Raw genomic sequence first — 14,650 nt, 5'->3', positions numbered from 1 at the left:
GAAGATCTCATGGACAGAGGAACCTGGTGGGCTGCAGTCCATGGGATCACAGAGAGTCAGACACAACTGAGCTGCTGAGCACATGAGCACGCACAAGTCAGTATTACCGATAGGATAACTCGTCAATTACGGGACGGAACAGCAAGTGAGAGCCTTTGTTAAAGAGAGAGTTCCTTAGCGGCAAAGGTCAAAGAGTGAACTCTTTACATGGGCCTAAGCATTCTTCTTCTTCTTTTTATTCCTGTTCACCTTTTTAAACAAACAAACCAAAAAAAAAAAAAACTTGAGATATAGCTGACTCCTTGAAAAAGTCCCTGATGCTGGGAAAGACTGAGGGCGGAAGGAAAAGAGGGCTTCAGAGGATGAGATGGCTGGATGGCATCATTGATGCAATGGACATGAACTTGGGCAAACTTTGGGAGATGGTGAGGGACAGAGAGGCCTGGCATGCTGCAGTCCATGGGGTCATAAAGAGTTGGACTCAACTGGGCCACTGACCAACAACAGTAGCTGCTTTACAATGCTGTGTTACTTTCTACTGTGCAGCAAAGTGAACCACCTGTATGTTTACACATATCCTCTCTCTCTTTTTTTTATTTCTCCCCCATTTCAGTCAACACAGAGCATTGAGCAGAGCTCTCACTATACAGCAGGTTCTCACTAGTTACCCATTTTATGAAAGTGAGCGTATGCTCGCTCAGGACCAGTAATGTATATGTGTTGGTCCCAGTCTCCCAGTTCATTCAGCCCCCCTCCCCGCTTCGGTGTCCATTCATCTGTTCCTTCTATCTGTGCTTTGCCAACAGGATCATCTATACCATTTTTAGTTATTTTGAACCCTGTGTCTTTGTTAAGTTCCTATTCTGCTTCATCAACGTTGCTTGGTGTCCTAAACCTACAATCTGAGGTGCAGCACAAGAGAATTGGAAATTTGCTCACCTTAGTGTCCTGGGTACTGTTGGTAAATTGGGACGTCCCTCCCCCCCGTGCCTGCCCCACCCCATCCAGCACTTACTGCACTCCAAATTCCTATCCCTGGAACCATGATTTAATAGTATCTTTGTTCCAAGAGGACCCTAAAATTTTATTAAGAATGTAACGATCACAATGCTAGTTTAATACCACCCTTGTACTTAATCCAGAAGTTAGCAGTAAAGCCAAAATATGATAAAACCAAGAGGGAATAATTGGATTTGAGTTGTTTAGATAACAAAATAAACATCGTTTGAGATACTAAGGTGTCTATTTGTTTTCCAGGATAGAATGTCACATTGTTATTAAGTGGCCAGCATTTACATCTATAAAGACACCAAAGCCTTGAATACTTTTTGAAATGTTAGAACACAGTAACATGAATTATGTATTTCAAGGCTTTTGTAACTCTTGATTTATTTCTACCTAGGGGCCTAGAATTGGGGAAGGAACAGTTTGAAGGATGGGGCTGACATACACAGATGGCATAAACTGGGCACAGGCTGAAGTAGACACATCATATGATTTAGTGGTGAGCTGACTGCCACCAGCATCCTCTATGTGAGAGCTTCTTACTTAAAAAACTTAAAAACCGTCACTTTCATTAGTATCTTCCATCTATATGTCTATATTCTGCAGAATGTTACCCAAAACTGTCATGTAAGAAGATTATGAAAATACTTTTAGCAGTCGTCTCAGTGTAGTATTTTCATATCATAATGTTACCCTCCTAAATCATTTAGATGTTTTCATGATCACAATCCACTGATCACTGTTATGATCATTTTACACTAAAGAAGTTTCTGCTCACTCTGTCCAAGGTTTCCACAGAAACAAACTAACAGATGTTTGACTCACTCACAAAACATTTATTGAAAGCCAGCCAGGTGCTAAGCACTGTTCCAGGTATCGATGACAAAAACATAAAAATAATTTAACATTTTAAAGCCCCATTTATTTTACCCTCTTCCATCATCTCCGAAACTGTCCCAGGAATTAGTAGCACTGGCTCCCTCCGGCCGCAGCCATGAACCAGGCTGGGAGCTGGGACTGAGCTCACATCTCCTCGGGATCGGAATTGAGAAAGGACACTGGCATGAGTTTGGTGCCTGTGGGGTGCCAAGCCCTGAGGGGGGCACAGGGCCTCCGACACTTCATGCGGCCCCCGGGACAAGTTGATCGGCAGCTATATACAAGGAGGATACCCGGGTTCTGCCTGCCCAATCTGCCCTGCCCAATTCACACCAGATACCTTCTCAGAAGCCCAAACCCTCCCCTGGGCCTCTGTGTCCATCTCCTGCTAACCCAGCCACAGGAGCGAACCATTCCCTTATCGTTCACTCACCCATCTCCGTGTTCTTCCCTTTGCTTGCCCTTGCCCAGCCGCCTGAATCAGTCGGTCACTGCAGGGCAGGTACCCCTACCCTGCGCCACTGTCTGCAATCTGTGTGTGATTGGTCATATTTCCACCCAGACACTGAGCCCAGGTCCACAAGTTCTGATGTTAAGGAAGTTCTAATTGTATCCTGGTTTTCTGTCACGACATCATCCGTGCAAACAGAGCTTCCCAGTTGTCTCTTTGGAGACTTGCAGACACCCTGCCCCCTGATTTTACGGATGCCTTTAGGTCTCCTTGTGGCTCTGCTCTCTAAGCACCATTCTGGCCGAGAACAGAGGCCCCTGGTGCAGCATGCTGATTAACGTCGTGAGAGCCAGGCACGGCGCTCACCGCCAGGCATGATACGTTTGCCCCCGTAGCACTTCATGATTCTGTCAGGCTCCAGAGAAAATGGTACAGTGACTGCAACCATAGGAAGATACTATGAACGGCTCAAAATAAAAGCAATGAATTGATATCCAAATTAAAGCATGAAAAGCTGGCTTTTCAGTGAGAGAGATACAAGCCGGGGGGCGGGGTGGGGTTGGGGGGGGGGGGGGTCGGAGGCTGTGTGTGTCTTTAACAAATACTTTAACTTTTAAAAATATAATGAATAAATGTATGGAGATTTGAGAATTAAGTTTTGTGAAGGTAAAATCCATATGGATTGCTAAAAGGGAAATCTTTTAAGTGGTCACCCATACAATGCAAAAAGCCCCGTGTGACCTCATCTCTAGCATGGTTGAAACAAGAAGTAGAAGCACAGACGCCCTGAGGCGCCATCTGAAACAGGAAACAGAGGCACAGACGCCATGAAACGCCGTCTGAAACAGGAAGTAGAGGCACAGACGCCCTGAGGCGCCATCTGAAACAGGAAGTAGAGGCACAGACGCCCTGAGGCGCCATCTGAAACAGGAAACAGAGGCACAGACGCCATGAAACGCCGTCTGAAACAGGAAGTAGAGGCACAGACGCCCTGAGGCGCCATCTGAAACAGGAAACAGAGGCACAGACGCCATGAAACGCCACTTGAAACAGGAAGTAGAGGCACAGACGCCCTGAGGCGCCATCTGAAACAGGAAGTAGAGGCACAGAGGCCATGAAACGCCATCTGAACTGGAAGTACAGGCACAGACGCCCTGAGGCGCCATCTGAAACAGGAAATAGAGGCACAGAGGCCATGAAACGCCATCTTTCAAACAGAACCAAGTGGAGGTTTTGCTGTGTTGCATTTTGTTTATAACATGAAGCACCCTGTAGTTGCAGATATTAAATGTCTTGGGAAATAGTGCAGTACTGGTTCAAGTATTCAGAACAGTTGTACAGGTCATTTAAGAAAGTTTTCATCATGTACACTGAAGCCCCCACCAGCTTTCCTGGAGGTCCCACCATTTCATGAGCCCAATGGTCTACCTATCACTAAGATGGTCCTTTGGGTCTAAAAGCATAAATAATTTCTTACAGTTGGAGAGGCTTTTTTTTTGTGTTTAAACTTCAGATCTTGTTTTATTTTGCTGATGAATCAACCGTGCTGGGCTTCCTTCCTCTGCACATACCATTGTTCTTTCTCATCTTCCTTTGCATGACCCCTTCATTCCTTCTCTTCAGAAAGGGCCAGACTTGATCTGAAGATTTGACTCATCTGTCCATCTTCTCCCACTGCCTTCCTGGGTCCTTCAGGTGAAGCCCTTTTTTCCTGGCAAGTCTGCCCTGCACCATGTTCTTTCCTTTGTAGCAGGGGAACTTCTTCCCGTGTACACCGATGGTGATTTACACCAGATCTACCCCCTCTAAGACCATTGTTGAGGGAGTAGGTCTGTGCTTAAGGAACCTCATGCCTAGCTGAATACCTGGCACATTCTAGGCCTTCATCAAAGATTTGGGGATGGTGGCTGGGTGGGTAAATGAATGAATGGATGACTGGCTAGAGAAATGGGCATGTCAGCAAGTTTCATAGCCATCTTTAACATGGAAATGAGGATTCAGAGTTGCAGAGGTTAGTGAAAGGTAGGAGCAAGAGCAACTTATAAAATGTTATGTGTTATTAGTTTTTAATTTCTTAATTTTTAATTATTTGTAATTTTCTTCAATATCTGGATTAAGCATATTTTATTTTTAATTTAAAAAGTATAATTTTGTTAAATGTATGATGAATAAATAGAAATAGAGTTTTGGGGATAGAATGAAGTTGGACAGTGTCTAGAACATGAGACTTCTGGGTCCTTAGTCTACCATGTATATCTACTCCTGAGTAGACATTAGCTTTTAATTTATATCAGTTGTTTTCCCTTAAATTTTTTCAGTGACACTGGGCTTTCCAGGTATCTCAGTGGTAAAGAACCCACCTGCCAAAGCAAGAGGTGAAGATTTGATCCCTGGGTTAGGATGATCCCCTGAAGGAGGAAATGGCAACTCACTCTAGTATTCTTGCCTGGACGATTCCATGGACGCAGGACCTTGGCAGGCTACAGTCCATGGGGTTGCAAAAGAGTCGCACAAGACTTAGCAACTAAACAACGACAACATTTCATCACAGCTGTGTGGACCATTTGTAATACTAATGACCTTCCTTCTGTTTCAGGATATCTGTAAAGCCCTGTGGTGCCACCGGATTGGAAGGAAATGTGAGACTAAATTTATGCCAGCTGCAGAAGGCACTACTTGTGGGCATGACATGGTAAGAAACTTGTTTTAGGTGCAGACATCATATTCAGATGTCAGCCTTTCAGCCATGTATCCTTCCTCCTTTTGTCTTCCTGTTTTTAAGCCTGTCTTCCTGATCTATATGATCATATCTATAATATGCCAAAAGATTGCTTAATTTATATTAATTCTATGAAGAGGACTCCCCTTCTCACTTTTTTAGTGATGCATTGATGAGATACCTACAATCACTAGACACTGATGTCAGGCAGCAAGTGATGGCTGATTCTGTTTAATGAGGGGGGATGTTAAACTCTTGACTACCTTATAATCATACAAAGAACTAGTGTTCAGTAGTTCTGACAAAGCCTCAGAGCATCCATTGAAGACTGTGGAACAGACCCTTTTGACTATTGCTCCTGTGAAAATAAGATGCTGTCCTGGGGAAAAGAGGAAATTCATAAGATGGCAAGTTTATTTACTGACTGGGAGACAATGAGAATTCTATCATTAAAACTGAAAATTAAATTCTCTTAACACTCAAAAGTGATATTTTAATTCTTTTCATTTAAGCTGCGATTGTATTTTTCAGACTATAAAAACTATTGATAAAGATAGAAATATGTCAGAACTAAATTGTCACCATAACCATTTTCATTCTATGTGTCTAAACTTATTTGTGATGCTAACAAGTACAAAAGAGAAACATATGCCTGAATATTATTGATCTAGTACATTTAAAGTCTGAAGTAAACCTTGTTACACTATTAACATATTTAAATGGTAGTACAGAGAGAAAGGGTTTAAAGTATTAAGAAACAATGTTAACATGCTTTCGGGTTAAATTATTGTAATACTGACTGAGAAAATGAAGAGAAATGAGGTAAATTTGCTTAGGAATAGTACCTAGCAACCATTCATCCTACGCATGTTGATATGCTTTATTGTCAGACTTTCCAAGGGTGAGATTGATATCTAAATCTGTCTAGTGATATAGACAGCAATAAATTAATCCATAACAAAAGAGTCTAATAAGAATGCTTTTAGTTTCTCAAAAGGCAGAAGGAGAAGAGAGTGACAGAGGATAAAATGGTTGGATGGCATTCAGTGGACATGAACTTGAGCAAACTCAGGGAGATGGTGAGAGACAGGGAAGCCTGGAATGCTGCAGCCCATGGGGTCACAAAGAGTCAGACATGACTTGATGACTGAACAACAACAGTTTGTCAAAAGAGGAAATGCATTTGCTGAGGTATTGCAATGTAGAAATACCAGTTGTCACAGGATAGCAGGGAATTTGGGCTTCCCTGGTGGCTTAGATGGTAAAGAATCTGCCCATGATGCAGGAGACCCAGGTTCTATCATTGGTCAGGAAGATCCCCTGAAGAAGGAAATGGCTACCCACTCCAGTATTCTTGCCTGGAGAATTCCATGAACGGAGGAGCCTGGTGGGCTACAGTCCATGGGGTCCCAAAGAGTTGGACACGACTGAGTGACTGACACTTTAACCAGGGAATTTATATGAGCTTTAAGCTGCAGGTGATCACAACTCCCTGCACATACTTGATTGCAAATATGATAGTTTTCAGAATTATGCTGATTTCTTGAAAGATTGGCAGCCCTCCCTTGTTGCCCTGGTGATGGTTCACACCAGTATGGCATGGCTCTCCAGGCAGCCTGCTTTCTTTAAAATCTACTATTTTTCTGGGATGATGAAATAACTGTGGTGCTGCCCCTGTATTATCATTGCATTCTGTTTACCTTGAAAGCACAGTTGTTGTTATTCAGTAGCTAAGTTGTGTCTGACTCTTTGGGACCCCATGGACTGCAGTACACACCAGGCTCCCCTATATTTCACTATCTCCTGGAGTTTGCTTAAACTAATGTCCATTGAGTCAGTGATGGCATCCAACCATCTCATCCTCTGTTGCTGATTTTCACTGGTATTTATTTTTTTCATTATGTTTCCAAATAGAGCTTTTTCCTTCAAATTGAAAAGAATTAGTGCATATTAAGCTAGAATGGATCCTTATGAATTGCATGGCATTAAGTGTTCTGCCTAGAATCACATGGGTGCCCAGTGGCAGGATGGGACAAGCATCAGAGGCCCCTGTAAAAGTTCCTTTGGTGTTAGTTGTGTGTCTTTGTGCATCACTGGTCCACAGGTGTCCATGAGGTGTCCTGACTGAGAAGCCAGCATTACCAAAATTCAGTGTCCCAGCACTTTGGGGTATTCCAGAGTGGTGGGTATGTTCTAGGTAACCGACAGCAGCTCTTCAGCTTCTGTGCGTCTCTGTCCTGAATGGGAGCCTGTTCCCCTCCACCAGCTACAACACCGAGGTTCTGGGTGGACATGCATGCTGGTACGCCTGATCAGTGGTCAGCGCATCTTTTAGTGACAAGTGCCGTCTTTGGAGTGTTATATACATTGTATCCACACAAGCATCCAGAGGGTAAACATATGATAGCCCCCACTATAAACCCAATAACTCTTCCAGGAAAAAGACACTGGGTTCTCTATGCTCACGCCATGAGAAATCCATAGCAAGGGGATGAGGACCACAGCCTGGATGCATGCCAAAGCAGATTCCAGTTCTTCAGCAATCCCTAATGTAAAATTAAACCAGCTCTCACTTTGTGATGACTTTTGGTACAAGGACTGGGCCATTACCTTGGGTTCCTGGAACAACCCGGTCTGGTGGTTTCCATCATCCCTGATGCTCAGAGGAGGCTGGGCAGGCTCGGGGCACCTGAGTCCATGCCCAGGTCAGGCACCTGGCTGAGCTGATATGTGGGGCTCGTTTTCACCTCCACAGCATCAGTTTTCATGACCCATTATGCTGCTTCCCCATCTGTACTGGGTTTCAGAGTGACAGTGGATTCTGTGGTCAGCATCACCACAGGATGTGTGCTTCATGGTGACATCACACTGCCCAAGAGAAAGCCTTCTTTCAAGTCATCAATAAAATATAAAACTGTGAGCAAATGGGATGGTTCTTAGAAATATAACCAGTGCTTCTGCAGACATATTGTGTGTTTATTTAACATAAGGATCTCACCCTGACCACCTCACTCACCAACTGCACGGGTCTGCAACCTGTGGGAAATTATGCTCCAAATTGTGTGCATGCATGTTTATGTTTGTGTTTCTACATGCAACTTCCTTGGGAGAAGATGTAGTGGTTTCTCCTCAAAGTCACAAAGAATAACTTTTTAAAAATAATTTTTAAGAATAGTCATTTAAGGATAATCTTGGTCATATGTCCAGAGAGAATGATAATAGATACACATCACTATATGTAAAAGACAGCAAGGACCTACTTTATAGCACAGGGAACTATATTCAATATTGTATAATAACCCATAAGGGAAAAGAATCTGAAAAAATGCATATTTATGTAAGTATAGCTGAATCACTTTGCCATACGCCTGAAACCAGCACAGCATTGTAAATCAACTGCATTTCAATCTTACAAAAGCACACTCTGACAAAAACAGCAAAAAAGATGCTGGTTTTTGCAATACAATTATTGAAGCAGATTATCAAAGCAAAAGACTGGAAATGATGCAAGTGTTCATCCAAAGGAAATGGATTGGAAATACACTTAATGAAATGTTTTGTTGCTGCAACAAAGGAGTGAAGGGTGTGTCTACCTTCTTCTGTGGAATTAACTGCAGAATATAGTGTTAAATGAAAAAATAGAATGGAGAAAGATGTGAATAACATGGGGTCATTTATGAAAAAAAAGGAATGATTAATCTAAATTATTTGCTTATGTCAAAAAATAAAAGAATAAACTCCAACTTTCAGGAAAACATTACCTACACCCTTTGTTGTTCAGTTGCTCTGTCGTGTCTGACTCTTTGCAACCCCATGGACTGCACCACACCAGGCTTCCCTGTCCTTCACCATTTCCCAGAGCATGCTTAAACTCATGTTCATTGAGTTCGTGATGCCATCCAACCATCTCATCCTCTGTCGTCCCCTTCTCCTGCCTTCAATCTTTCCCAGCATCAGGGTCTTTTCTAATGAGTTGGCTCTTTGCATCATGTGGCTAAAGGATTGGAGATTCAGCTTTAGCATCAGTCTTTCCAGTGAATATTCAGGACTGATTTCCTTTAGGATGAACTGATTTGATCTCCCTGCAGTCCAAGGGACTCTCAAGAGTCTTCTCTAACACCACAGTTCAAAAGCGTCAGTTCTTCAATGCTCAGCCTTCTTTATGGTCCAACACTCACATCCATGCCTGACTACTGGAAAAATCACAGTTTTGATTCTATGGATCTTTGTTGAAAAAGTAATGTCTCTGCTTTTTAATATGCTCTCTAGGTTTTTCATAACTTTTTTTCCAAGGAGCAAGTGTCTTTTAATTTCATGGCTGAAGTCACCATCTGCAGTGATTTTTGGAGCCCAAGAAAAGAAAGTCTATCACTGTTTCCATTGTTTCCCAATCTATTTGCCATGAGGTGATGGGACTGGATGCCATGATCTTCATTTTTTGAATGATGAGTTTTAAGCCAGCTTTTTCGCCCTCCTCTTTCACTTTCATCAAGTGGTTCTTTAGTTCTTCACTTTCTGCCATAAGGGTGGTGTCATCTGCATATCTGAAGTTATTGATATTTCTCCCGACAGTCTTGATTCCAGTTTGTGCTTCATCCAGCCTGGCATTTCACATGATGTACTCTGCATATAAGTTAAATAAGCAGGGTAACAATATACAGCCTTGATGTACTCCTTTCCCAATTTGGAACCAGTCTGTAGTTCCATGTCTGGTTCTAACTGTTGCTTCTTGACCTGCACACAGCTTTCTCAGGAGGCAAGTAAGATGGTCTGGTATTCCCATATCTTGAAGGTTGTCCACAGTTTCTTGTGATCCACACAGTCAAAGGCTTTAGCATAGTCAATTAAGCAGAAGTAGATGTTTTTCTGGAATTCTCTTGCTTTTTCTATGATCCAATGGATGTTGGCAATTTGATTCTTTATGTCATTTTAAAACAAACTTGTATGTCATGTAAACCCTTTATGTCATTTTAAAATAAAACTAGATCAAATTTTTTAAAGCAATTTATAAACATCCCAAGCAAAATGAAATAATTTAACCTAAACAAATCTCATTTAGGCTTTAAGTCAAGGTATTGGCTTAACCATGACCATGACAGAGGAATTATCCAAGTGGCTTTAAAACCCAGTGCTTTTTGCATCTTAAGGAGAATGTATCCAGTAGACACCAAGTACTACAAGGAATCATAAACTGTTTTCAGCGACCGTATGAATATTGATAGGTTGTTTTTGCTCTCTTAAAACTATTATTTTATAGTCTCCTACACAGTGTTTGCCATCAGAATGACGATTGTGCCCAGTGAGAAAACCGCACCACTGAATGCAACACTGTATCTTGTGTAGCTTTTGCACATGGTGCAAGTGAAGAAACGTGCACTTTAAAAGTCCACGTGCACGTGGACTTTAGCAGAATAACATCAGTGGGCACTTCTCTGGAGAAAGGGGAGCTGATAGCATCTCCGGCCTCACTGGGACAGTTGGAGCCCTGTGTGGGTTGTTTCATGTCCTCAGAAAGCTGTGTGACCTCTGACAGGCATCATTTAAAGCCTCCAGGCTCCCAGCCCAGGTGCTTCAGAGCAAAAGCATGAAGCGCCGGACGGAAATGACAAGGTGTTGAGACACACAGACCCTCCAGCTGGACTTTTCTGTATGACAGTCAGTCTCTTCTGACAGCAAGAGATGAAGAGCGTGTTGTTGCCAGGGAAGGTTAGAGTTCACACACCTGAGAGGTGAACAATCAGACTACATGTTCCTGCAACAAAACTGGACTACACGTGTGAGATTCCAGCAGCTCAGACTGATATCTGAAAACTAGTTTTCTCTGTATCTTCCCTGCATGTGGATTTACAGAACAAGGCTGACTTTGGAAAGAAAAAAAGAAGAGCAGCATTGACATATAGACATGACCGTGTGTGAAATAGACAGCTGGTGGGAAGCTGCCCTATAACACAAGGCGCTCAGCTTGATGCTCCGTGATGACCTAGAGGGCTGGGATGGGGCGGGGGTCTGGGAAGGAGGCTCAAGAAGGAGGGGATGTATGTATACATGTGACTGAGTCACACTGTGGTACAGCAGAATCTAACACAACATTATAAAGCAGTTATGCTTCAATTAAAAAAAAAGAAGCATCATTAAATATATTTTCATTATGTGCTCCTGAGGGTAGGGAGACTGATGTCTGCTTATTTTACCAAGTTCCCAGGGCTGAGCATTGCTGTAGTGATGAAGCCAGTCTCCACCCACAGTCATATCACTGCTTTTGTGTTTGTTTTAACTTTCAGTGGTGCCGCGGAGGGCAGTGTGTGAAATACGGTGACGAAGGCCCCAGGCCCACTCACGGTCACTGGTCAGACTGGTCTCCCTGGTCCCCTTGCTCCAGGACCTGTGGAGGAGGGGTGTCGCACAGGGACAGACTCTGCACAAACCCCAGGTGAGCACTCAGACCTCCCTCCTCACCAGCGAGCCATCTCTCTGTGACAAACTTCCCAAACTAGTACGTGGAAGGAAGCTCGGTGAAAATAATTCTGTACTTCGCATATTACTGCAGAAGAGTTCTAAGTCAGAAAGCCCTTTCACTCAGGCATTTATTATAGAGTGATGTCTCTGTGGTATAATTTAGGGTGCCCATAACTATCTGACAGAGCAGAAGTAACATTGCATGCCTTCTCAGCTTCTCAGTCATGTATAACCCTTTGCAGCCCCATGGACCTACCAGGCTCCTCCGAGGGACTTCCCAGGCAAAAATACCGCAGTGGGTTGCCATTTCCTTCTCAAGGGGATCTTCCCAACCCAGGAGTTGAACCCACGTCTCCTGCATTGGCAGGCAGATTCTTTACCGCTGAGCCACCAGGGAAGCCCCAAAAGTAACAGACCCAGCAGCAATATTCAGGAACTCAATTGTAATCATGTCTACATGAGATACCAAGTTTCTGCCTAAATTATGGAAATAAGTCATAAGAAAAGTATAGAGAACACAAATGAATGAGAACCAGTAAGAACAGTTTTTTCAAGTGAGAAAAACAAAGCCTCGGTTTTTCATCAAATAGATTCCCCTGCACAGTGTGTGGTTTCGTTGTGTCTTCTGTCGCAGACAAGGATGTTAGCAGCAGGCCTTGCAGTGGAGCGGAAGGGCTGGTCAGTCCTCATTGACACCTTTCTTTGTTTAAGTTATGTTGATCTGAGTAAGATGATTTCTGTTGGTCCTGTCTTTAATGCGTGAGACCCAGTGGTCTCCTGCTTCAGCAGGACGCTCCCCTTCTGGGGTGCCTGCCTGAGTTCTAGGGGTGAAGGGGGGTTTACTGTCCCTTGCAACCAGTGGAGGATGACTGCTCATTCCGTCCCCATCTGATGTCCTGGCCTTGTCACAAGGAAGCTGGGAGTGGAAAGAAGCTGCCATCTGGAAAGTGAAGCAGTTGAGTTTCAGGCTCATTTCTGCTTTTTCACCACTGCCCTTCCTTAGTCATGCTCTGCTTTTTAGAATTCAGAGAACAGAGGTGCTCACCTGCCTCCTAAAGGAGGATGAGCAAATACATGCCCCTCACTTTCAAAGTTCTAACCTGCTGTGTCAGTGTTGCAAATAATACACCCAATGAAAAAGGAAAACACTACTACCCGTATTGTAAGTACGTAAGAAGTGCAAGGGGCTTCTTAGAAAGGCGCTGTCCTTGACTCGTGACAGTCAATACCTTAACATCACCCACTCCCGCTCCCTAACAAGCCCGATTCAAGGGAGCGGTGAGTAGCTGTCCAAAGGCAAGTTTCTAACCGTGAACTCTGCATTCCAGACCATCGCATGGAGGCAAGTTTTGTGTGGGCCCCACGCGAACTCTGAAGCTTTGCAACAGTCACACATGTCCCCCCAACAGCGTTGACTTTCGCACCCAGCAGTGCGCCGAGTTCAACGGCAAACGGTTCCGAGGATGGTTCTACAAGTGGAAACCGTACACCCGCGTGGAAGGTAAATCTCAAATCATGCCTTCTGGCAGCAGCCGAGGCTTCTTCACTCTTTAAAGAACTGCATGGTCTGTAGAGTGGGTCCAGGTAGACCGAATATTGTGAGGCCAGTCACAGGTTCTGTTCTGGTTGTTAGGTCTGTTCTACCTGCCCTGAGGCATCTTATCTAAACCTGAGCAGCTGTGTGCTCAGAAAAACAGCAAGCTAGAGAGTGAGTCTGTGCAAAATACCGTGAAATCTTTAAAGAAGTGATCAAACAGTCAAAGTAGATGATTTATTGATAATGAATCAATTCTTTAAAATTACAAATCACAGTAGTTGATGGCAATATGGCGATGAGTGTATCGCCCATTGAATGATTAGCTGAAAAATTAAAGAAAAATGTCCATATCTTCTGGAAAATCAGATAGTATACTGTATCTGGAAAGGTTTGATCTGTAACTTGGAAACCAGGAAGTTTGTTTGTACTGTGTGTAGGATTTGACTCTCCAGGTGGAGAAAAATACGCATTATTCTTATCATTATAATAACTTGAACTCAGTAGCTCAAGTAGTATAATTTGAGAATAAATTCAAAGAATACCTAATCATCGTGTTCTTTGGAATTGAGAATATTATCAGGAAATACGTGGGGAATACATAAGTTGGGCCTTATCTCACCTGGCACTTTAACTATCTCAATATATGTAATGTTATCATGGTGAGAGGTTTATGAAATCAGCAAATTCTGGAAGGAAAATAAAAGCAGTTTTACACAAAGCCTTTTTTGTTGGGTTATTACTTCCAAACTCAGTAAAAATTAAGCCAGTGAGAAACAAGTAGGCAGGAGAATAAAGGAGAAAGAACTTTGAGATCAGGGTCAAAAAATCTGTGTGCTATTTCTGGTTTTCCTAGTCTTGAGTAAATATGTTCATTGATTATGGAAACACATATTAAATTTAATTCTTAGAATTATTCAGTCAGTTCTCTTATCCTGCACAATAACATATTTGTATATGAGCACTGGGCCAATGAAAACTAAGGCAGATAAAGATTTGTTATCAACTGTTCCCTTCTCTACTGAGAAGAGAACAAAAGGAAAAAAATTTCTACAAAAGTTTATATTAGCCATATAAATCATAAATCCTTGAAATGGATTACTGAGAGAGGGTGTGAACTTGATCTTCCAATCTTAAGTACATAATGAGATCTATATTCTCCATGTGACAATATTTTTGGCAATTCATTATATTTATTAAGAAAAACCAATATTGTTTGGAGATTTCATCCAAAAGTTATTCCCTTTATCAGTTTAAAAATATCATGTGTTTTAGTAAATGTAGTAGCTATTAAGAAATTTTGTGATTATTTAAATTATGTTATTGTACTTTATCTGTAAGAATTTTGTATATTGCTGCAAAATGGTAGTGATTTTTTGCATTTCTACACAGCTCAGTTAATCATACTAGTAAAATAGTTGAACAGTAATGTAGTTCAAGTCAACAAATGTTTATTGAATGCCTGCTATGTGCCAACCACTGTGTATAGAACGAGGATCAATAAAGGACACAGTAGAGTAAAAATTAGTAGTGAAGCTTTAAAAAATAATTTAAAAATCAAGGGGAAAACAAAGCTGAAAGAGGCAATTTTTAAAATGTCTTTGCT

General features: G+C 42.4%; 1 protein-coding gene across 1 annotated transcript in view; it reads left to right on the top strand.

Annotated features, from left to right (window-relative positions):
- ADAMTS16 (ADAM metallopeptidase with thrombospondin type 1 motif 16) overlaps positions 1–14,650 on the top strand; it is a 176,810-nt gene that overhangs the window by 86,208 nt on the left and 75,952 nt on the right. Inside the window, exons 14-16 of the mRNA XM_061129511.1 lie at positions 4,932–5,027; positions 11,336–11,484; positions 12,839–13,011. Of these exons, the coding sequence (XP_060985494.1) occupies positions 4,932–5,027; positions 11,336–11,484; positions 12,839–13,011 (418 nt within the window). The remainder of the gene's footprint in view (positions 1–4,931; positions 5,028–11,335; positions 11,485–12,838; positions 13,012–14,650) is intronic.

Source organism: Dama dama, chromosome 25 (genome assembly GCF_033118175.1).
Source record: "Dama dama isolate Ldn47 chromosome 25, ASM3311817v1, whole genome shotgun sequence".
In the NCBI taxonomy this organism is placed as follows: Eukaryota; Metazoa; Chordata; class Mammalia; order Artiodactyla; family Cervidae; genus Dama; species Dama dama.
The sequence above is the reverse complement of the archived record's forward strand: the minus strand, read 5'-3'. Positions and strand labels throughout refer to the sequence as shown.